The following is a 17,552-nucleotide window of genomic DNA, read 5'->3' as shown; positions in this document are numbered from 1 at the left end:
TTGATAATACTCTTGAGATAGGCAAAATGACTAGTTGACTACACTCTTCAATTCCTCTTCCTCTAAATGACATAGATGGTTTTCTGTTGCATGAGCTTCCAATGATCATGAGGATGTTGGAGAAGGTGAGAGAGATCCATGTCGAGATAAAATCTAAGATCAAGACACTACAACAAATATGTACATTGATAGCAGACGGATATAGCTCATTTTCCGTCACTGCTATGAAAGATGAGATTTTTTTTCGCTTACTTTTTAATAGCATCTTATTAACGCTATGATAGGAAAATTATGTAGCGGGAAACAAAAGTGACTTTTGTCCGCCAATACTTAGTGAAATTATTCACTTAATCGCCAAATAAAAAAAAAACCCAAAAACTCGACACACTCTCTCTCTCTCTCTCGTTACAACCTAAGCTCAACCTAAGAAGATTTCTTCTTCTAAATTCTCTGTGTGTGCTCAAATTCTTCTAAATTTCTTATCAATTCTTCAGTTTTATCGCCGTTTGTGAAAAGCCCCAATTTCGCCGTTTGTGAAAAGCCCCAATTTCGCCCTAAATCTCCATATCCATCGCAATTGATAGCTCGAATCCATTTTTGAGGCATGTCTTTCTTCTTCCTCCTAATTTCGTTATTTGTTTCGATTATTTGTGATTTCAAACAGCTTTTGATTTCGATAAGGGTCAGATTTAGTTATCTGTTTTGTTAGGGTTCGATTTATCTAGATTTATTTCGTTATCTGTTTTTTAGGGTTCGATTATTTACAGATTTTGAGAATGTGGAGTTTCGAATCCATCTGTTTTGTTAGGGTTCGATTATTTACAGATTTGACTCAAAAATAGCTTTTGGATTTGAGTATTTGCGCCTTCATAAACTGAACGATTTTTTTTTTTTCCCAAGTGTTGGTGATTGAAATGTTGGGGAACTGAAGCTTCTCATTTCTCTGTACTCACACAACAGGTTAGTATCACTCAACCAATAGTTAAACATTATTATTACACACGAATATTGGTGATTGCTATGTTTTGTCCTTTGAGTCTGATTCGTATAAATAGTGATTAGATTAGTGAGATTTTACACAGTTAGATATTGGTTTAAGAGCATCTGTATGTGTCTGAAGTAGTGCAGTATTGTCTGAATTGTTGCTTAATGTGAGCTTTGTATAATATGTATCTCTATTTTATCTATAAAGGTTAAAATTTATATTATAACATATAATGTTGGACAAGGCATGGGTGCATCTATGCAGGTAAGGAATTATATTTCATAATTAGGTTTTATTTTGGGTTTGGATACTTTAAGATGTTCTTTTAGTTATGATTTTTTTCTTTAATTATCCATTGAAGAGCTGATCCTGGTTATAAAAGTGGAGCTTGGAAATTTGTAAGGGATGTGTCTGCGGCTTTAGGTGACATAGAAATGATAATATGTCCTTGTAAAGACTGTCGTAATGTAGTACGACAGTTAAACAGTGTTGTGGTTGAGCATCTTGTAATAAGAGGGATGGATGAGGCATACAAGGTGCATAGTGATTGGTATCATCATGGAGATGTGAAGTCAGTAGATGAATTTCAAAGTAAACCAACTCAGTGGAATGAGGAAGTTTTTGAGTTATATAAAGCTGCTGAATTTTTTGATCAAGAGTTGGCTTTTAGAGGTGACTTAGCTGACCAACCTGTGGGCGACTTAAGTGAGATTGCAGAGGGTGAGGACCAACAAGAGGATGAGTTCCTTGCAAAGATCCGGGATGCTGAAACCCCACTATACCCTAGCTGTTCAAACCACAGCAAGTTATCGGCTATTGTGACTTTGTTTAGGATTAAGACACATAATGGCTGGTCGGATAAGAGCTTCAATGAACTGCTTCAGACATTGCCAAGCATGTTGCCAGATGGTAATGTCTTTCACACATCATTGTATGATGTCAAGAAATTTTTAAAGAGCTTTCATATGGGATATGAAAAGATCGACGCATGTGTTAATGATTGCTGCCTCTTCAGAAAGAAGTTAAAGAAGCTTGATAAATGTCCCAAATGTAATGCTTCACGGTGGAAGACTAATAAGCGGACTAATGAGGTAAAGAAAGGTGTCCCACAGAAAGTATTAAGATATTTTCCAATTATACCAAGGCTGAAGAGAATGTTCAGATCAGAGGACATGGCTAAGGACTTACGGTGGCATTACACTAACAAGAGCACTGATGGAAAACTTCGACATCCAGTAGATTCTGTTACATGGGCTCAGATGAATGAGAAGTATCCTTCATTTGCAGCTGAAGAAAGGAACATACGGCTTGGGCTGTCCACAGATGGATTTAATCCATTCAACATGAAGAATAGTAATTATAGTAGCTGGCCTGTGCTATTGGTAAACTACAATTTGCCTCCTCACCTTTGTATGAAGAAGGAGAATATAATGTTGACATTATTGATTCCTGGTCCACAACAACCAGGTAATAATATTGATGTCTACCTAGAACCTCTTATTGAGGATTTGAATCATCTGTGGAAGAATGGAGAGCTAACGTATGATGCTTTTAGTAAAAGTACATTTACTCTAAAGGCAATGCTTCTCTGGACCATTAGTGATTTTCCTGCGTATGGAAATCTTGCTGGTTGTAAAGTAAAAGGTAAAATGGGATGTCCTATGTGTGGGAAAAATACTGATAGTATGTGGTTGAAGTTTAGCAGGAAACATGTCTACATGTGTCATAGAAAAGGTTTGGCTCCAACACACAGATATAGGGAAAAGAAGACTTGGTTTGATGGAAAAGTTGAGCATAGGAGAAAGTCAAGAATTTTAACTGGTCATGAAGTTCATCAGAATCTGAAAAACTTCCAAAATGATTTCGGAAATGTGAAAAAGGCTGGGATGAAGAGAAAGAGAACTGTCTATAAAGAACCAGTGTTTGACAGTGATGATGATGAAAGTGAATCCGATGAAGATGAGGAAGTAGAAGTAGATGAAGATGAGTTATCAAGGTGGAAGAAAAGATCCATTTTATTTACTCTGCCTTATTGGGAGGATCTACCAGTACGGCATAATTTGGATGTAATGCACATAGAAAAGAATGTGACTCACAGCATTGTATCCACATTGTTGCATTGTGGAAAATCTAAGGATGGTCTTAATGCTCGTAAGGATCTTCAACATCTTGGTCTAAGAAAAGAGTTGCATCCTACCACAAAAGGAAAGAGAACATATCTTCCAGCAGCACCTTGGTCTTTGTCCAAGAATGAGAAGAAGATTTTTTGCAAACGACTATTTCATTTTAAAGGTCCAGATGGATGATGACGAACCTGAGTTTATTTGTACTGTGGAGGCCCAACCTGTAGCAACAGAACAGCATGTGGAGGCCCAACCTGTAGCAACAGAACAGCATGTGGAGGAAGAGGAGCATCATTCCGAAGAACCACAAACTCAACAGCAACCAGAAGAACCAGTAGGAGAGTTTGTGTTGTCTGAAGAACATGAGCAGCCTGCTACGCGTAAAAGAAAACGAGGACCAACAAAGATGAAAAACCTAGCCAAGGATCCATCTGTTAGAGTGAAAGTTGATTACAATGTACTTGGAGTAGCGGTTGGTCCAGGGTCAGTAAAGTTGGCATCATATGTAGGGACATTGATGCGAGAACACATCCCTATCAACATACCTAACTGGAAGAAAGTGAGTCCAGATCTTAAAACACTTCTCTGGAGATCTGTTCAGGTAACAAGAATTTTTTTTTGTTTTTAAAAAGTCTCTCAATTGAACATGTTTACTTTTATAGTTATGGTGTGAGTGTAAGTGAATGCAGGCAAGGTTTGAGCTTGATGAAGATTGGCAAAGGATATCTGTGATTCACCAGATGGGACATTTGTGGCGATCACACAAGTCTGTCACGGTGAAGGCTATAAATTTGGCTGCAAATAACCAAGAGAGGATGAATTTGAGACCACCAAATATTGGTCCTGTTGATTGGCAAAAATTTGTCAAACTCAAAACTAGTGCTGCATTTAAGGTAATTACTTGTGATTATAATTGTTTAGTAGTTGATTGGTGATTAGTAATTAACATGTTTCATTATTAGGCCGTGAGTGAGAAATATATAGCAAAAAGAAAGAATCAGATACCTCACACCACTAGTCGTAAAGGGATCAGCAGACTAACAGAAGAAATGGCAAGCATATATACTACAACTATGTTGTTTATTATTATACATAGTGCTTGTACTGTTACTGAAATTTTGTTTTCTGGAACAGAAAGCTGAAAGTGAAGATCCTTCCAGCGTGACAAGACTAGATGTTTGGATCAAGTCTCGCACCAAAAAGGATGGTACACCAGTAGATACGAATGCAGCTGATTTGATTGTAAGTCTGAATAGAGTTGTACACCAGTAAATAGTGTGTTATCGACTAGTAAAACCTGAAACTGTCTTTATGTTTTTCAGCAAAAAGCAGCTGAAATTGGTGGAAGTGATGCTCCAGCATTTTTAACAAATCCAGATGAAGATCACCTCGCCAAGCTTTTAGGACCTGACAATTCTGGTAGGCTGAGGGCAATGGGTAGAGGCATGAGTAAGACCAAATTAGCTTGTTTACAAATGCAGAGCAAGTGTATGGCTGAAATGGAAGAGCGGCAAGTAAAATTAGTAAAACAGGTCAATGCCTTGGAAAGTGAACTTGGCAGAATCAAGAATCAGGTTAGATACTTAAGAGTTCTCTACTATTCATCAGCCAGTTAGAGTAATATAAATTGATGTTATTTTTGTTTATGTTACAGAGACCAGAAGCTGAAATGGATGAAAACTCAGCTGCAAGAGTAACATATTCTTACTTCTTTTCATATCAGCTAAGTGATTCTTCTTAGTGTCGTTTATGATTCTTAGTTGCTCATGAAATTGTTGCAGAGTGTAAACAAAAGAGCACATCCTAAGTGTGTGTTTGTTGATTGGTCTGACATTGATGAAAATGTTGGTGAGGGTCGGATTCTTTCTTCTGATCCGGATGACATAGTGAATGACTGTCGTCTTGGCCCTTATGATCTCAAAGTGTTAGTTGAAGCTGCATATAAACCAGATGCATTTCTATGGAGACCTGCACAAAAGATCTTTCATATGAAAGAAGCTGTTGGACATATAATCGCATGGCCAACTGATAAGTGTAGACTGGTAGACAACAACATCCAAATGGAAGACATTGCCCCTATGGTATTTATAATTTCTAGCAATGTGTTAGCAATGTATTACCCCTGTCTATAATGCTAATTAATTATATTGGATTTGTTTACTGATTGTGTTTAACAGGGTATACAAGGAAACAAATGTAAACTATTGGATTTGTCTAAGGGTGACGTCATTGTTGCTGAGGGGCGTTGGGAGACACAAGAACCAAGTGCGTTGGTTAACGGAATTCCTCTTGGACCAAAAGCAGTTAAAGTATTTGTGGATTCAGTAAAGCAGCCTGATACATCACTATGGAGACCTACAGCTGAAATGTCATTTCTTGAGGACTGTTTGATGGCTTACGTATCTTGGCCCCTGAGTAAGGTTGATTTTGAAAATCCCTCAACTCCAACTGGTCAGAATGCTACATCACATGCTTCTTTGTCTGCATCAAAGGCCAAGTCTGCAACCACAGCTTCTAAGTCTGCTACAGAGTCCAAAACTTCAGCAACAGCTTCAAAGGCTGCATCGCAGGCCAAATCTGCATCTATGTCTTCTAAGTCTGCATCTGGTTCTGAGTCTCCTGTTGATGATGCAACGGGTCCAATATCACCAATAAAGAATACTTTACCATCACAGTCTCCTCTCAGGAAGTCTCCAGTAAGTGTTTTCATATGTTATGAAGTTGTTTTTGTTAATTATATGATGACTGATGGTTTATATTGTAAACATGGCAGCGCATTAATAAAGTTATTTCCAAGGAGAATAAGAAGTGCAAGTTGATGGATTTAACTGAAAAGAATAGGGTTGTGGCTGAAGGACGATGGGGAACAAATGATCCAGAACATAAGGTTCACTTTACTCGCTTGGGTTCTAATGCAGTTAAAGTGTGGATAGATGTTGTGAAGGTGAAAAATGTAAAAGTTTGGAGGCCATCCGATGAAATAGAGATTATTGAAGATGCACTTAGCTCCTGCATTGCTTGGCCAGAGAACAAGGTCATTATGTCTTAAACTGATGGTTTTATTGTGTAATGTTAAGTACTTGAGATTGCTTGTTTATTTTGGATGTTCTTGAGACTTTGATGGTAAACTGATGTTCTTGAGACTTTTGTTATGTATTTTGGATCTGAGACGTTTATTAATCAGATTTTATGAGATTTTATAAAACAGGTTATGTGTGCTATAATCACATATCAGAAAATGCTATAAAAGTACAGGTAAACGTTATGATAAAAGAATATACCATAGCACAGTAAACAAGATAAAACAGCATTTCGCAACAGCTATATTAGATATGTATAACATAGCACGAAAAATTAAATATTGTATAAATTTTTGCAAAATTATAATCTTGATAATACAGCAGTTTATTAGAGCTATGCTATAAAACTATAACATAGCACGAAAAAACAAATGTTGTATAAATTTTTTCAAAATTATGATCTTGATAATATAGCAATTTCTTAAAGCTATGTTATATTTTTATAACATAGCATACGTAATAAGTGCTATTGTATATGGGGTACATATAATAACAGTGCTCTAAAACAGCGCTCATGAAAACGCTATCAAAGACCTATGATAGCGTTTTTCTCTGGTTAACAATGTGCATATTTGTTGTAGTGAGAGAAGCATTTGCAAGGACTCGATATGTTAGCTAGATCTTAGATTTGAATATGATTATGTAACCTTTTCATTTTCACATTTGTTTGAATATGATTCCACCGTATATATATACCATTTATAATATTTGTACATAAGCAAAACTTGAAAAATAGTTTGTGATTTTTCTTTGTGTTTCACAAATTTCAAAATTACAATTGGTGTAGAGAATTGAATACTTCACACCATCAATAGTAACATTAGAAAGAAAAAAAAACTCTCATCTTATGAGTCTGTTCTTTCTATCTCTTTCATCATTATATTACATGATTTAGCTTAAATGTAATGATAATTTTTTTATTAAAAGAGAAAAAAAAATTCTTAGATAAGAATTTTATAGCCCAACCTTCCTAATTTAACATTAGGTGATGATATTTAGCATTATCTTACATCTAATATTAGGTTATGATATTTTTCTATTCATCTAACAGACTAGTTAGATACAATGTATCCTTATAATATGAGTTTGAAAGCTTGGAAAGAGATGGGGTAGGTTAGAAACAAAACCCCGTGATGTCGTCATTGTTGAGCACGTAAAGAATCTTGTTTAGTTACATTACAAAACGGATCGCCCATGCCGTTTATTATTTATTAACATATTGTCAAATACTATACATTTCATTGGAACAAAGCAATTATAAATTTCTCTTGAGGTTTTGAAATTAACATATAAGGTGAAGTAAATGACGACAGCGAAAAAAACATCAACATATCAAGCTAAAGCTTACATAAATGAAAAACGGAAAGTAGAAATTAAAGAACAAATAATTAAAATATTAACCTAGTATATAATTTCACTACAATATCGTTTTTATTCATCAAATTCCCCTTCTAAAATACATTGAAAAATAAACTACATTGTCGTTTCGTATTAAGATTTACGTAAACTGGACCACTGCCAAAAACATTTCAAAGCATTCACGCTAAGAATTGATTATTTAGTTTTTTTATGTTTGGCTAAAAATATGACTGAAATAATTTAAAAAATAATGTGAAAGACAAAACGTGGGCCACAAGAAACGGAGATTGATTTGTCAGTACGCGCACACATATCTTCTTTTTCCAGTTAAACACTTCAAAAGCATCATTCAAAGTTTCCATCTTTGTTAATACTTTTCAATATCTATCCCTAAGTTGTTTTTTTCCCCCATGTATTTCCATCTGTTCGTTTTTTTCAATAACTAAATAATATATATTATAAGTATTTTGTTGTATATTTGATCCGACTAGGTCCTCTGAAACTGAAAAAAGCTTCTTTTTTTTTGGGCTTAGAATACTCTTACTGTATTAAAGTCTTTTATCCTTGCAAGAAAAATATTTTGTCAGAAAAACACCCTTATCCTCTTAGTTTCCCACCTGTTTACATCATTATTTCGTATTTTCTGGGTTTCTAATTCTCATCCATTCTGTTTCTTCAAGTATGTCTGAATCGATTGATAACATGATTAAGGCCATGTCACTAGAGGAAGCAGATGAGCTATTTAGTCTGCCGGATCTACCTCAGTTTTCTTCGAAGACTACAAATTTAATGAGTTTAATGGGTAGACTTCTCAATCCTGATTGCCAAAATGTTTCGGATATAGTTTTGGATATGCCAAGGAAGTGGTTAATCTATGATAGGGTTAGGAGAGTGGCTCTTTCGAAAGATAAATTCCAATTTATCTTCAAGTATGAACAAGATTTGGAAAAGATACTAAGTCTGGTGGTGCATACGTATAATCAGTGGGCAATCGTCCTTGCTAGATGGGTTGAATCACCTACGACTGCCTACCTCCATTCAATTCCAATATGGGTACAAATTCGCAATATACCGGTTAAAAATCACACGCGGGAAGCAATTAAGGTATTTGCAGAATTCGCAGGACCAATTATTCAGCTTGATTATGATCCATCAATTTCTCAGAATCAGGATTTTGTTCGAGCGGAGATACTTTTTGATGTTTCAAAATCACTTCGAAGATCCAAAGTGATAGTTCTTCCTTCTGGTGAAGCTGTTACAATCTTATATGATTATGAAAGGATTCAGAAGAGATGCTACTTCTGCCAGCGTCTCACACATGAACGAGAGAAGTGCCCTCTGTTTCTTCAGAAGCAAAAAGAATATCAGGGCAAAGAGTTACAACACTTAGTTCATGATAGGTCCACGGTCTTGGACTCTTTTATTTCCCCGGCTCTGTCCTTTCCAATTGAGCAAGACTTGGCTCCTCCAATCCGAAAGATTAGCAATCCAGTATTACCCATGTTGTATGAAGACTCAACAGAAGCTCAACTTAGAACTCAAGAACAGACCTTGGACCCTCAAAATAACCTACCTTTTACTTTTCCAAGGGATCCTTCAGACACAACAAACCTTTATGAAGTTCCGTTAGCCTCTTCTTATGTCTACGATATTCTTAACTCGGATGCTAGCACTTCTGGAACAGCAAAAGCAAATTCTTCCTCCAGGAAGAAATCTCTTAAGCCAGCACGAAACAAAAAAGGTATCCCCCTACACTATCCTCCAATAAATTCTGAATTATCTTTAGATTCAGGATTAAATTAAGGAAAGGTCCAGTAGAAGAAAATAAGCTTCACAAAGTAGCCAAGAACACAAATCAAAAGATGGTCCCAATTGAGGGACCGTCTACAATCTAATGAGCATAATGAGCTGGAATTGTCAAGGATTGGGACGGTTCCAAGACTTGACAATTCCTCGTCTCAAGGAAATACGTAAAGATCATTTCCCTGAGATTTTGTTTTTAATGGAGACTATGCATAATAGTAATGTTTTGGTAGATATCCAAGAATGGTTAGGTTATGATAGAGTGTTTACTATCAACCCTATAGGAAAAAGTGGAGGCTTAGCTTTATTTTGGAAAAGCAGTGTTGATATCACCTTCCTTTATGTAGATAAGAACCTTCTAGACCTCCATCTTAAGTTTGGTTCACTAGATTTCTTCGTCTCGTGTGTATATGGAGATCCGATGTTTACTTACCGGCCATTAGTTTGGGATAAACTAATGCGTATTGGTTTAACAAGAAAAGAAAGCTGGTGTATGCTTGGGGATTTCAACGAAATTCTGAACAATGGGAAGAAAATAGGAGGACCTAGAAGAAGCGAGGCTTCCTTCTTACCTTTTGCAGACATGCTCAAAACCTGCGAAATGACTGAACTTCCTTCTCATGGCAAGAGCTTCACTTGGGGAGGTAAAAGAAGTGACTTGTGGATCCAGAGCAAATTAGATAGATGTTTTTGGGAATAAAACCTGTTTTAAATTATTTCCAGCCTCTAATCAGCATTTTCTAGAAAAAAGAGGGTCCGATCATAGACCTGTTTTTGTCAAACTTTTATCCTCTAATAACCCTTGCAGAAGGAATTTTAGATTTGATAAACGCTTATTAAATAAACCACTGGTTAGAGAAGCTATCTCCCTCGCTTGGTTCAACAATTCTCCTATCTCTTCAGTCTCGGATAAGATTCGAAGATGCAGAAATGCTTTAAGTGATTGGACAAAGTAAAATCAATTCAACCCTTTAGATAAAATTACTCAGCTTCATCATGCTTTAGAACAGGAACAATCTTCCTCTTTTCCTTTCTTTTCCCATGTTCATGGTCTTAAGAACCAGTTGCTTCTAGCCTATAGAGAATAAGAGACCTATTGGAGTCAACAGAGTAGGGAAAAATGGTAACAGGAAGGAGATTGTAATACAAAATTTTTCCATGCCTCTGTTCAAGCAAATAGATCAAAAAATAGAATTCATGCCTTAATGGATACCAATGGAAACATTAAAAAATCAGAGGCTTCAAAAGGAGAGGTTGCTATCACTTACTTCAACAAATTATTCCACTCATCTAATCCAAGCAGTTTCGATTGGTTATTTCACGACTTTCATCCTAAAGTTTCTGCCCAGATGAATGAAATTTTAATAAGCAAAGTGACTAGTGGAGAAGTCAAAAAAGCGGTTTTTTGAATAAACCCTACTAAAGCCCCGAGAGCAGATGGAATGACAGGTCTGTTCTTTCAACACTACTGGGAAATCATCGGTCCTCAAGTTACAGAGGAAGTGCAAAAGTTTTTTAACACAGGAATCTTCCCAACTGAATGGAACTACACACAGCTCTGTCTTATTCCTAAGGTCAGGAATTCCAATCTAATGTCAGATCTTAGACCAATTAGCTTATGTTCAGTGCTTTATAAGATCATATCTAAGATCATAGCCTCGAGACTGCAACCACTCTTACCCGAAATAGTGTCCCCAACTCAGTCAGTCTTTGTCTCCAAACGTCTAATATCTGATAATATTTCAATAGCTCATGAAATGGTCTATGCGTTGAGAACTCATCCCTCCATTTCTTCAGAATATTTGGCAATAAAATCTGATATGTCCAAAGCCTTTGATAGATTGGAATGGAATTATCTTCGGAGATTGTTACTGGCCTTAGGGTTTCATCATAGATGGGTTCAGTGGATTATGTTTTGGTGTTACCACGGTCACATATTCTATCCTACTAAATGATCAATCCTTTGGCATGATCTCCCCTCAAAGAGGATTGAGACAGGGAAATCCTATCTCTCCCTTCCTCTTTGTTCTTTGCACTGAAGGTCTTACCCACATGTTGAATAGAGCCGAGACTGATGGGTCAATTCAAGGAATAAAGTTTTCTAATTCTGGGCCTTCTCTCCACCATCTCCTTTTTGTTGATGATAGCCTCTTTAGTTGTAAAGCTTCTCTCTGCCAGGTTAATAACCTTCAAAGTATCTTGCGGTCTTATGGTGCATGTCGAGTCAACAGATTAACGTTAACAAATCTTCGATAACTTTTGGCTCAAAAGTAGATCAGCACACTCAGAACTCTATAAAGACACTAAATGGGGTGCAGGATCTTATTTAGGTCTTCCAGAGTGCTTTAGTGGATCAAAGGTAGATATGCTTGACTATGTCTATGATACACTGAAATCTAGACTCTCAGGATGGTTTGATCGTACTCTATCTTTAGGAGGAAAGGAAATCCTTCTGAAAGCAGTTGCTCTGGCTTTGCCTGTATATGCGATGACATGTTTTAAGCTTCCTATTACAACTTGTCAAAAACTTACTTCCGCAATGTCTACTTTCTGGTGGAATTCAATGGAACATAAGAAAGAGATTCATTGGATAAGTTGGGATAAGCTTTGCTTAATGAAAGATCAAGGAGGACTAGATTTTAAGGATCTGCAGGCTTTCAATCAGGCATTATTAGCTAAGCAAGCATGGAGAATCTTACAAAACCCTGACTGTTTGTTCGCTAAGGTTATGAAGAGCAGATACTTTGATAACAATCAAATACTAACAGCAGTAATGGGTTACCGACCTTCTTACATTTGGAGAAGTGTTCTTCATGGTCGTGAACTTCTGCTGAAAGGGATCAAAAGAATGATTGGCAATGGTCAAAATACTTATGTTTGGACTGATCTGTGGCTCTTAGAAGATGGAAGAAGACGAATTCCTTTAATGAAAAATATTTTCATTAATCTGGATTTGAAGGTATCTACTTTAATTAACTCGTTCACGAGAACTTGGAATCAAAGAGCATTAGAGGAATTATTTTATCCCGGAGACGTGTTTATTATTTTAGTGAATCACCCAGTAATATCAAAGTCAGACTTTTGGAGTTGGATACACACTAAGAATGGAGATTTTTCAGTCAAAACAGGGTACACTTTAGCAAGCCAATTGAATAAACCGAATCTGATTTTTGAAGCAGAAATGAGACCCTCTCTCAACGATCTAAAAACCCAGGTGTGGTCTCTACATACCTCTCCAAAAATCAAAAACTTCATTTGGAGAGCCTTAAGTGGAGCTCTTGTTGTGGCAGAGAGATTGGAAAGTAGAGGATTGAGCAAATATCTGAGATGTTAATTTTGTGGACAGGAAAAAGAATCTATCAACCATGTGCTTTTTTCTTGTTCCATTGCCAAACAAGTATGGGCGTTATCGGAGATTCCTATCCCTGAAGAAGGTTTTAATCAGGTCTCTGAATATGCCAATATATCATATTTGCTCTCTATAGATAACAATCAGCAAATCCCCAATTATATTAGACAAAGCTTTTCCTGAATACTTTGGTACCTATGGAAACACAGAAATGAATTCTTTTTTGAAGGAAAATAAGAGGATATACTGATTTTGGTTTTCAAAATAAGAGAGGAAGCAACATTATGGGTTAATGCTCAAGGTTTGGAAACTCGACAGGCTAGTTCCAAAGTCTTTAATAGAGGAAAAGAATCCCCGGATTGGATAAGTCCTCCTAACTCCTGCCTGAAATGTAATATCGGAATGGCATGGTGCAAAACTACTCAAACAGGGGGCTTTTCTTGGGTTTTAAGAGATTGGAACGGCAAAGTGATGATGCATAGTCGACGTTCATTCTCTAATATTACCAGTTTGTTGGATGCCAAATTACAAAGTATCATATGGGCTATTGATAGTATGGTTAATCATCATATCCACCAGGTGATCTTTTCATTAGAAGCTTCTGAAATGATCAACGCAATTAATTGTTCTCAAGAATGGCCTTTTTTCCAGTTTTATGCATCGGAAATTAGAAGAAGTCTCTGCTTCATAAAAGAGTAGAAAATGGAGGATGCACATCCACATTCTAATCAAGGAGCTACTCTTATTGCCCGTAGTGCAATTCAAAAATCTTTCTTCCAGTCGTAGTAGCTATGGGTCCTCCCAGGTGGCTTAACAACCTTTTTGCTTTAGAAGAAACGAAAAACACATAGGTCCCCCTTGGTTGCTAGGTTTGATTTGGTATAAGACTAATTGTTCTGAAGAGGTTTGATAGACGTTTTTTTGTCTCTTCCCAGTTTTTTCTTCTCAATGCGTTGACTTTATCTGATTCCCTTCACTTATCCTCTTTTCATCTTATCTCGCAACTTTCAATCTTTTTGTTTCTACTGTAGTAGATATTATCTCCCTTGATTCTGCGGTTTGGATAACTTTTGCAATATACTTAAAATTTTATTACCACTTCTTTTTTCCTTCTCAACCCTTCTCTCTCTTATATATAGCATTTACTATCGTTATCAAACCTCATCATTTTCCTTCTTAGAAAAACAAATGGAGAAAGATCTTTGGGATGAGATTCAAAATTTAGCACTAGGGAGAGAAGATCCAGAGCTCCTTATCCCAAACTCAGATTACGAAGATGTCCTAGCAAGTAACAGGCTTAGCTTGATAGCTCGACCACTTAATCCTGTGGATCAGAATCTGTTTGAAGTGGCGGCTAACCTTCCTACAGCATGGGGACTAGCATCTTCGGTTCATGGCAGAGTTCTCGATGACCGTTTTGTCCAGTTTCGATTCCAGTCTGAAAGAGATCTGACATCAGTACTACGTCGGGAATCATGGAGCTTTCATAGATGGTTTGTTGCCTTGCAAAGGTGGGATGACTTACCTCGTTTGGATTTCTTAACCTCTTTAGATCTTTGGGTTCAAATCAGGGGTCTTCCTATCTCCTATGTTTCTGCTAAAACTATACGCAGAATAGCTCGATCCCTAGGGGAATTAGTGCAGGTGGACTTTGAAGATTCAGTTACCAACCAGATTTCATTCCTCCGAGTGAAAATCAGGGTTTCCATAACTGATCGCTTTAGGTTTTTTAGAAGGGTGAGATTTCAAACAGGTGACAGAGCCATGCTAGGATTTCAGTACAAGAAGATGGAAAAAATATGTACTAATTGCTGCAGGATTATGCACCCTACCTCTCGATGCCCCTTTGAGCCTACCAATCCACATCATTACAACAACCAAGATGATCAAGCTCATCAATGGATAAATGATGGAATCGAGGATCCGGATTCAGCCCCTATCTCCCAACAATCAAGTCCTGTTGCTCAAGTTCCCGTCTTCGTTCATGAGAGCCAACCTCCTCATCCCAAGAAACGAGCAGGTCCTTACTTTGCCTTAGTCTTTCCCCACTTTGAGCTCTCGGGCAAAGATGAGTCCATTGGATCAAATCTCGAAGGAGGATCTCCTCCCAAGATGCAGTCTAAGTATGAAGTAGGAGAATGCTCAAAAAGAAGACTGAATGTTAACCCAAAGAAGGAACTCCCAATGAAGAAGAGAGCAAGTTTTCCGGACCATGACAGAGAAGCTAATCATCAAACACCTAACCCTCCTTGATCACTCCTTTCAGTTCTGTCAAGTTAACTTTTGATGTGAATATGTTCTCCCTTACGATAGGCATGATGGCCTATGGTTTAACGCTATTAGTTATGCAGAGTGAAGCGAGATGGCACTTAAAAGATTAGGCTTGTGGATTCGAAGTTAAAATCATCTTAGCTCCTGTAATTTTTTGATGAAGCTTATATTAATCCCTAGATCTGGTAGTTAACTCTTAATAGTAAGTTTAGATGTATCTTATAATCTCTCTGTTGTAATCTCTCTCTTGTACCATGTAATCTCTCTGTTTTACTTTGTAATCGGTTTGGATGTTACAGACCTGAGATCTTTCTCTTGGGTTTAATAAAATTACCCTTTTGTGAAAAAAAAAAAAAGGTCCTCTGAAATTGAAAATTGAATGAGTCGTGTTATCGTATTTTCTTATTCGGATGGGATGATTAGTATTATAAAGGAGTTGTAATTAAGTATTAACATAGCATTATCAGAACTTGATTGGTATTTTTTTTTTGTGTGTCGTGGATGTCTTGATTCAATCAAAAAACAATCTTGACGAAAATGATTTATCTAATAAATTAGTATGAAATTACTGAAAATATAAAATAAATGTATCACTTTGACTGGAAGTTTTGGAAAACGCACCTTTTGAAATCCCAATCTTTTAATTAGTAGTATGTAATAATATTTACATTTTGGAAAACGAATTTTCTTCTTTACCAAAATGTTTTCATCAACTAATTAATTATTTCAACCTTCCTATATTTCTAATCGAAATAATAAACCAATGACTCTACAAATCAACATTTCTATACGGATAAGATTTGTCCAATGTAATAGTTAGGCAAAATAAATAAGAGTCGTCGATCTTATTACATTACAGAGATATATAGATAAGACAAAACAAAAATTCTTATAAAAGAAAAAAAGGAAAATAAAAAATTGATTGGTTTTTATAGAAATAAAGCGGGGTCCGCACTCAACGCCACTATGATGACATCATCACATAAATACACAAAAATGTAAATAATAATAAAACTTGAGTACTCTCTACGTTTCCTTTATCTATATAAACCCTTCACATTTCTCTTCTTCTTCTTACTGTTCTCTCTTTAATCCACAAATCTCTAATTCTTCATAAACCCTATATTACATTATTTATTACAAAAACCCTTTTTAAAAAGTTTAACATCTGAGTTCTTGAAAATGTCGGAAGAGTTCGACGAATCTGAGGTTATTTTCTCTGATAACTACTTTCCGATTCGTCGGAGAGAGGATGGGAACGAGAAAGAGAATCGTCCGGTGGGTTTCCGGGAAAACTCTGAGAGAGTGAGGAGCAAGAACAAATCAATAAGGAGCAAAACGACGCCGTTGCCATCACCGTTCTCGACTTCGGTTCCGATGAATATACCGATGATGAGGAGGTATTCGTCGTCGTCCGATGATGAGGATGACGACGGAGGGAGGAGGATGGTACCGCCGCATTTGATAGTTGGACGGAGGGTGGAAGGAGGTCAAATGGCGTTCTCCGTTTGTACAGGTAACGGAAGAACTCTTAAAGGACGAGATCTGAGCCGTGTTCGTAATTCGGTTCTCAGGTTAACCGGATTTTTGGAAGCTTGAATTATTTGGACCGGACCGGTTTCGGATTTTTTTATTTATATTTTTTTCGATCTTCCAATTTTAATTTTTACTTTTAGTGGAAGAAATCAGCGATTCTCGGAACTGTTTTTTTTTTTAGTTTGATTTTTAATTGAATGTCAAAGGAAAATGTCAAAAAAGAAAAAGAACATTTATTTCCTTGTTTATTCTTAATTTTGATTCTCTTCTGTAATAGAAAAAAAAGAAAAGAAAAAACATTAAGTTTTACTTTTGATTAATATAATTATTCGTTCTTTGATCAAATCATCTTTTGTGCTGAATCATTCGAGTTTATTTTATAAGTTATGAATGGTATAAACTCGTATAATGAAGATCTCTGCAGGGGGGTTGGAATATTATTATTTTCTCCTGTAATGAAGATGAGGACAAAAGACGAACAGAACCAGCTGTTCTGTTGTAATTGATTAAGAGAGATAGCTAGAAAGAGACATTTCTTTGCCGGTGATATCAACTCGCGAAAAATAAATTGCATTATTTTTATTTAACTCTAGTCTATTATTATTATACACCAAGCTTTTTTTTTTGGTAATAATTTGAAGATTCTAGACCCAAGTCCAGACGTTTATTTAGAATAATAGGAAATTTTAGGTATTTGGTAATGTAGTGAATGTATGTTTTTTTGGGGGTTAAGTAGTGAATCGTTTGGAACTGTGGTTTTCTAAATACACTTGTTTGAGAGCAAAAATGACTTGGTCAAGTAAATTCATCTCATTATATATTAAATTACCTTACGGTCTATCTAGTTTATAATCCGACTAGTTCTTCTGTATATTTTAATTAGCAAACCGTATATATAATGAAATTGGTACGGAGATGCAGAAGTAAAATAAAAACTTGATAGTCAACAAACACCAACTTGATAAATAGTATCGAGTTTATTCCAAAACAAATTCCTTGTATTGTTCTTAATCAAACATACAGTGATATAGTAAATAATTAATTAT

The 17,552-nt window shown here is 36.2% G+C and overlaps 4 protein-coding genes across 4 annotated transcripts; all 4 read left to right on the top strand.

The window, feature by feature from the left end:
• The first annotated feature begins 918 nt into the window (after positions 1-918).
• LOC147928176 (uncharacterized) lies at positions 919-3,291 on the top strand. The gene is made up of 3 exons (XM_087486040.1): positions 919-960; positions 1,193-1,249; positions 1,347-3,291. Exons 2-3 carry the CDS (start codon positions 1,218-1,220, stop codon positions 3,289-3,291), a joined length of 1,977 nt encoding a protein of 658 aa, XP_087342166.1. The 5' UTR covers positions 919-960; positions 1,193-1,217.
• On the top strand, positions 3,292-6,313 carry LOC147928175 (uncharacterized). Its single transcript, XM_087483175.1, has 9 exons — positions 3,292-3,709; positions 3,798-4,001; positions 4,071-4,160; positions 4,243-4,350; positions 4,431-4,682; positions 4,763-4,801; positions 4,890-5,189; positions 5,286-5,804; positions 5,882-6,313. The coding sequence occupies exons 1-9, from the start codon at positions 3,515-3,517 to the stop codon at positions 6,155-6,157; spliced, it is 1,983 nt and encodes a 660-aa protein (XP_087339301.1). The 5' UTR covers positions 3,292-3,514; the 3' UTR covers positions 6,158-6,313.
• A 7,574-nt stretch (positions 6,314-13,887) lies between these two features.
• Positions 13,888-14,952, top strand: LOC104743613 (uncharacterized protein At4g02000-like). Its single transcript, XM_010464671.1, has one exon. The coding sequence runs from the start codon at positions 13,888-13,890 to the stop codon at positions 14,950-14,952; it is 1,065 nt and encodes a 354-aa protein (XP_010462973.1).
• A 1,087-nt stretch (positions 14,953-16,039) lies between these two features.
• LOC104741550 (protein S40-1) lies at positions 16,040-16,851 on the top strand. Its single transcript, XM_010462434.3, has one exon. The coding sequence runs from the start codon at positions 16,153-16,155 to the stop codon at positions 16,567-16,569; it is 417 nt and encodes a 138-aa protein (XP_010460736.1). The 5' UTR covers positions 16,040-16,152; the 3' UTR covers positions 16,570-16,851.
• Positions 16,852-17,552: the final 701 nt, after the last annotated feature.

The sequence above is a fragment of the Camelina sativa genome, chromosome 14 (genome assembly GCF_030686135.1).
Source record: "Camelina sativa cultivar CO46 ecotype springtype chromosome 14, ASM3068613v1".
Lineage (NCBI taxonomy): Eukaryota > Viridiplantae > Streptophyta > Magnoliopsida > Brassicales > Brassicaceae > Camelina > Camelina sativa.
Note: the sequence above shows the minus strand (reverse complement) of the source record. Positions and strands in the feature narration are given on the sequence as shown.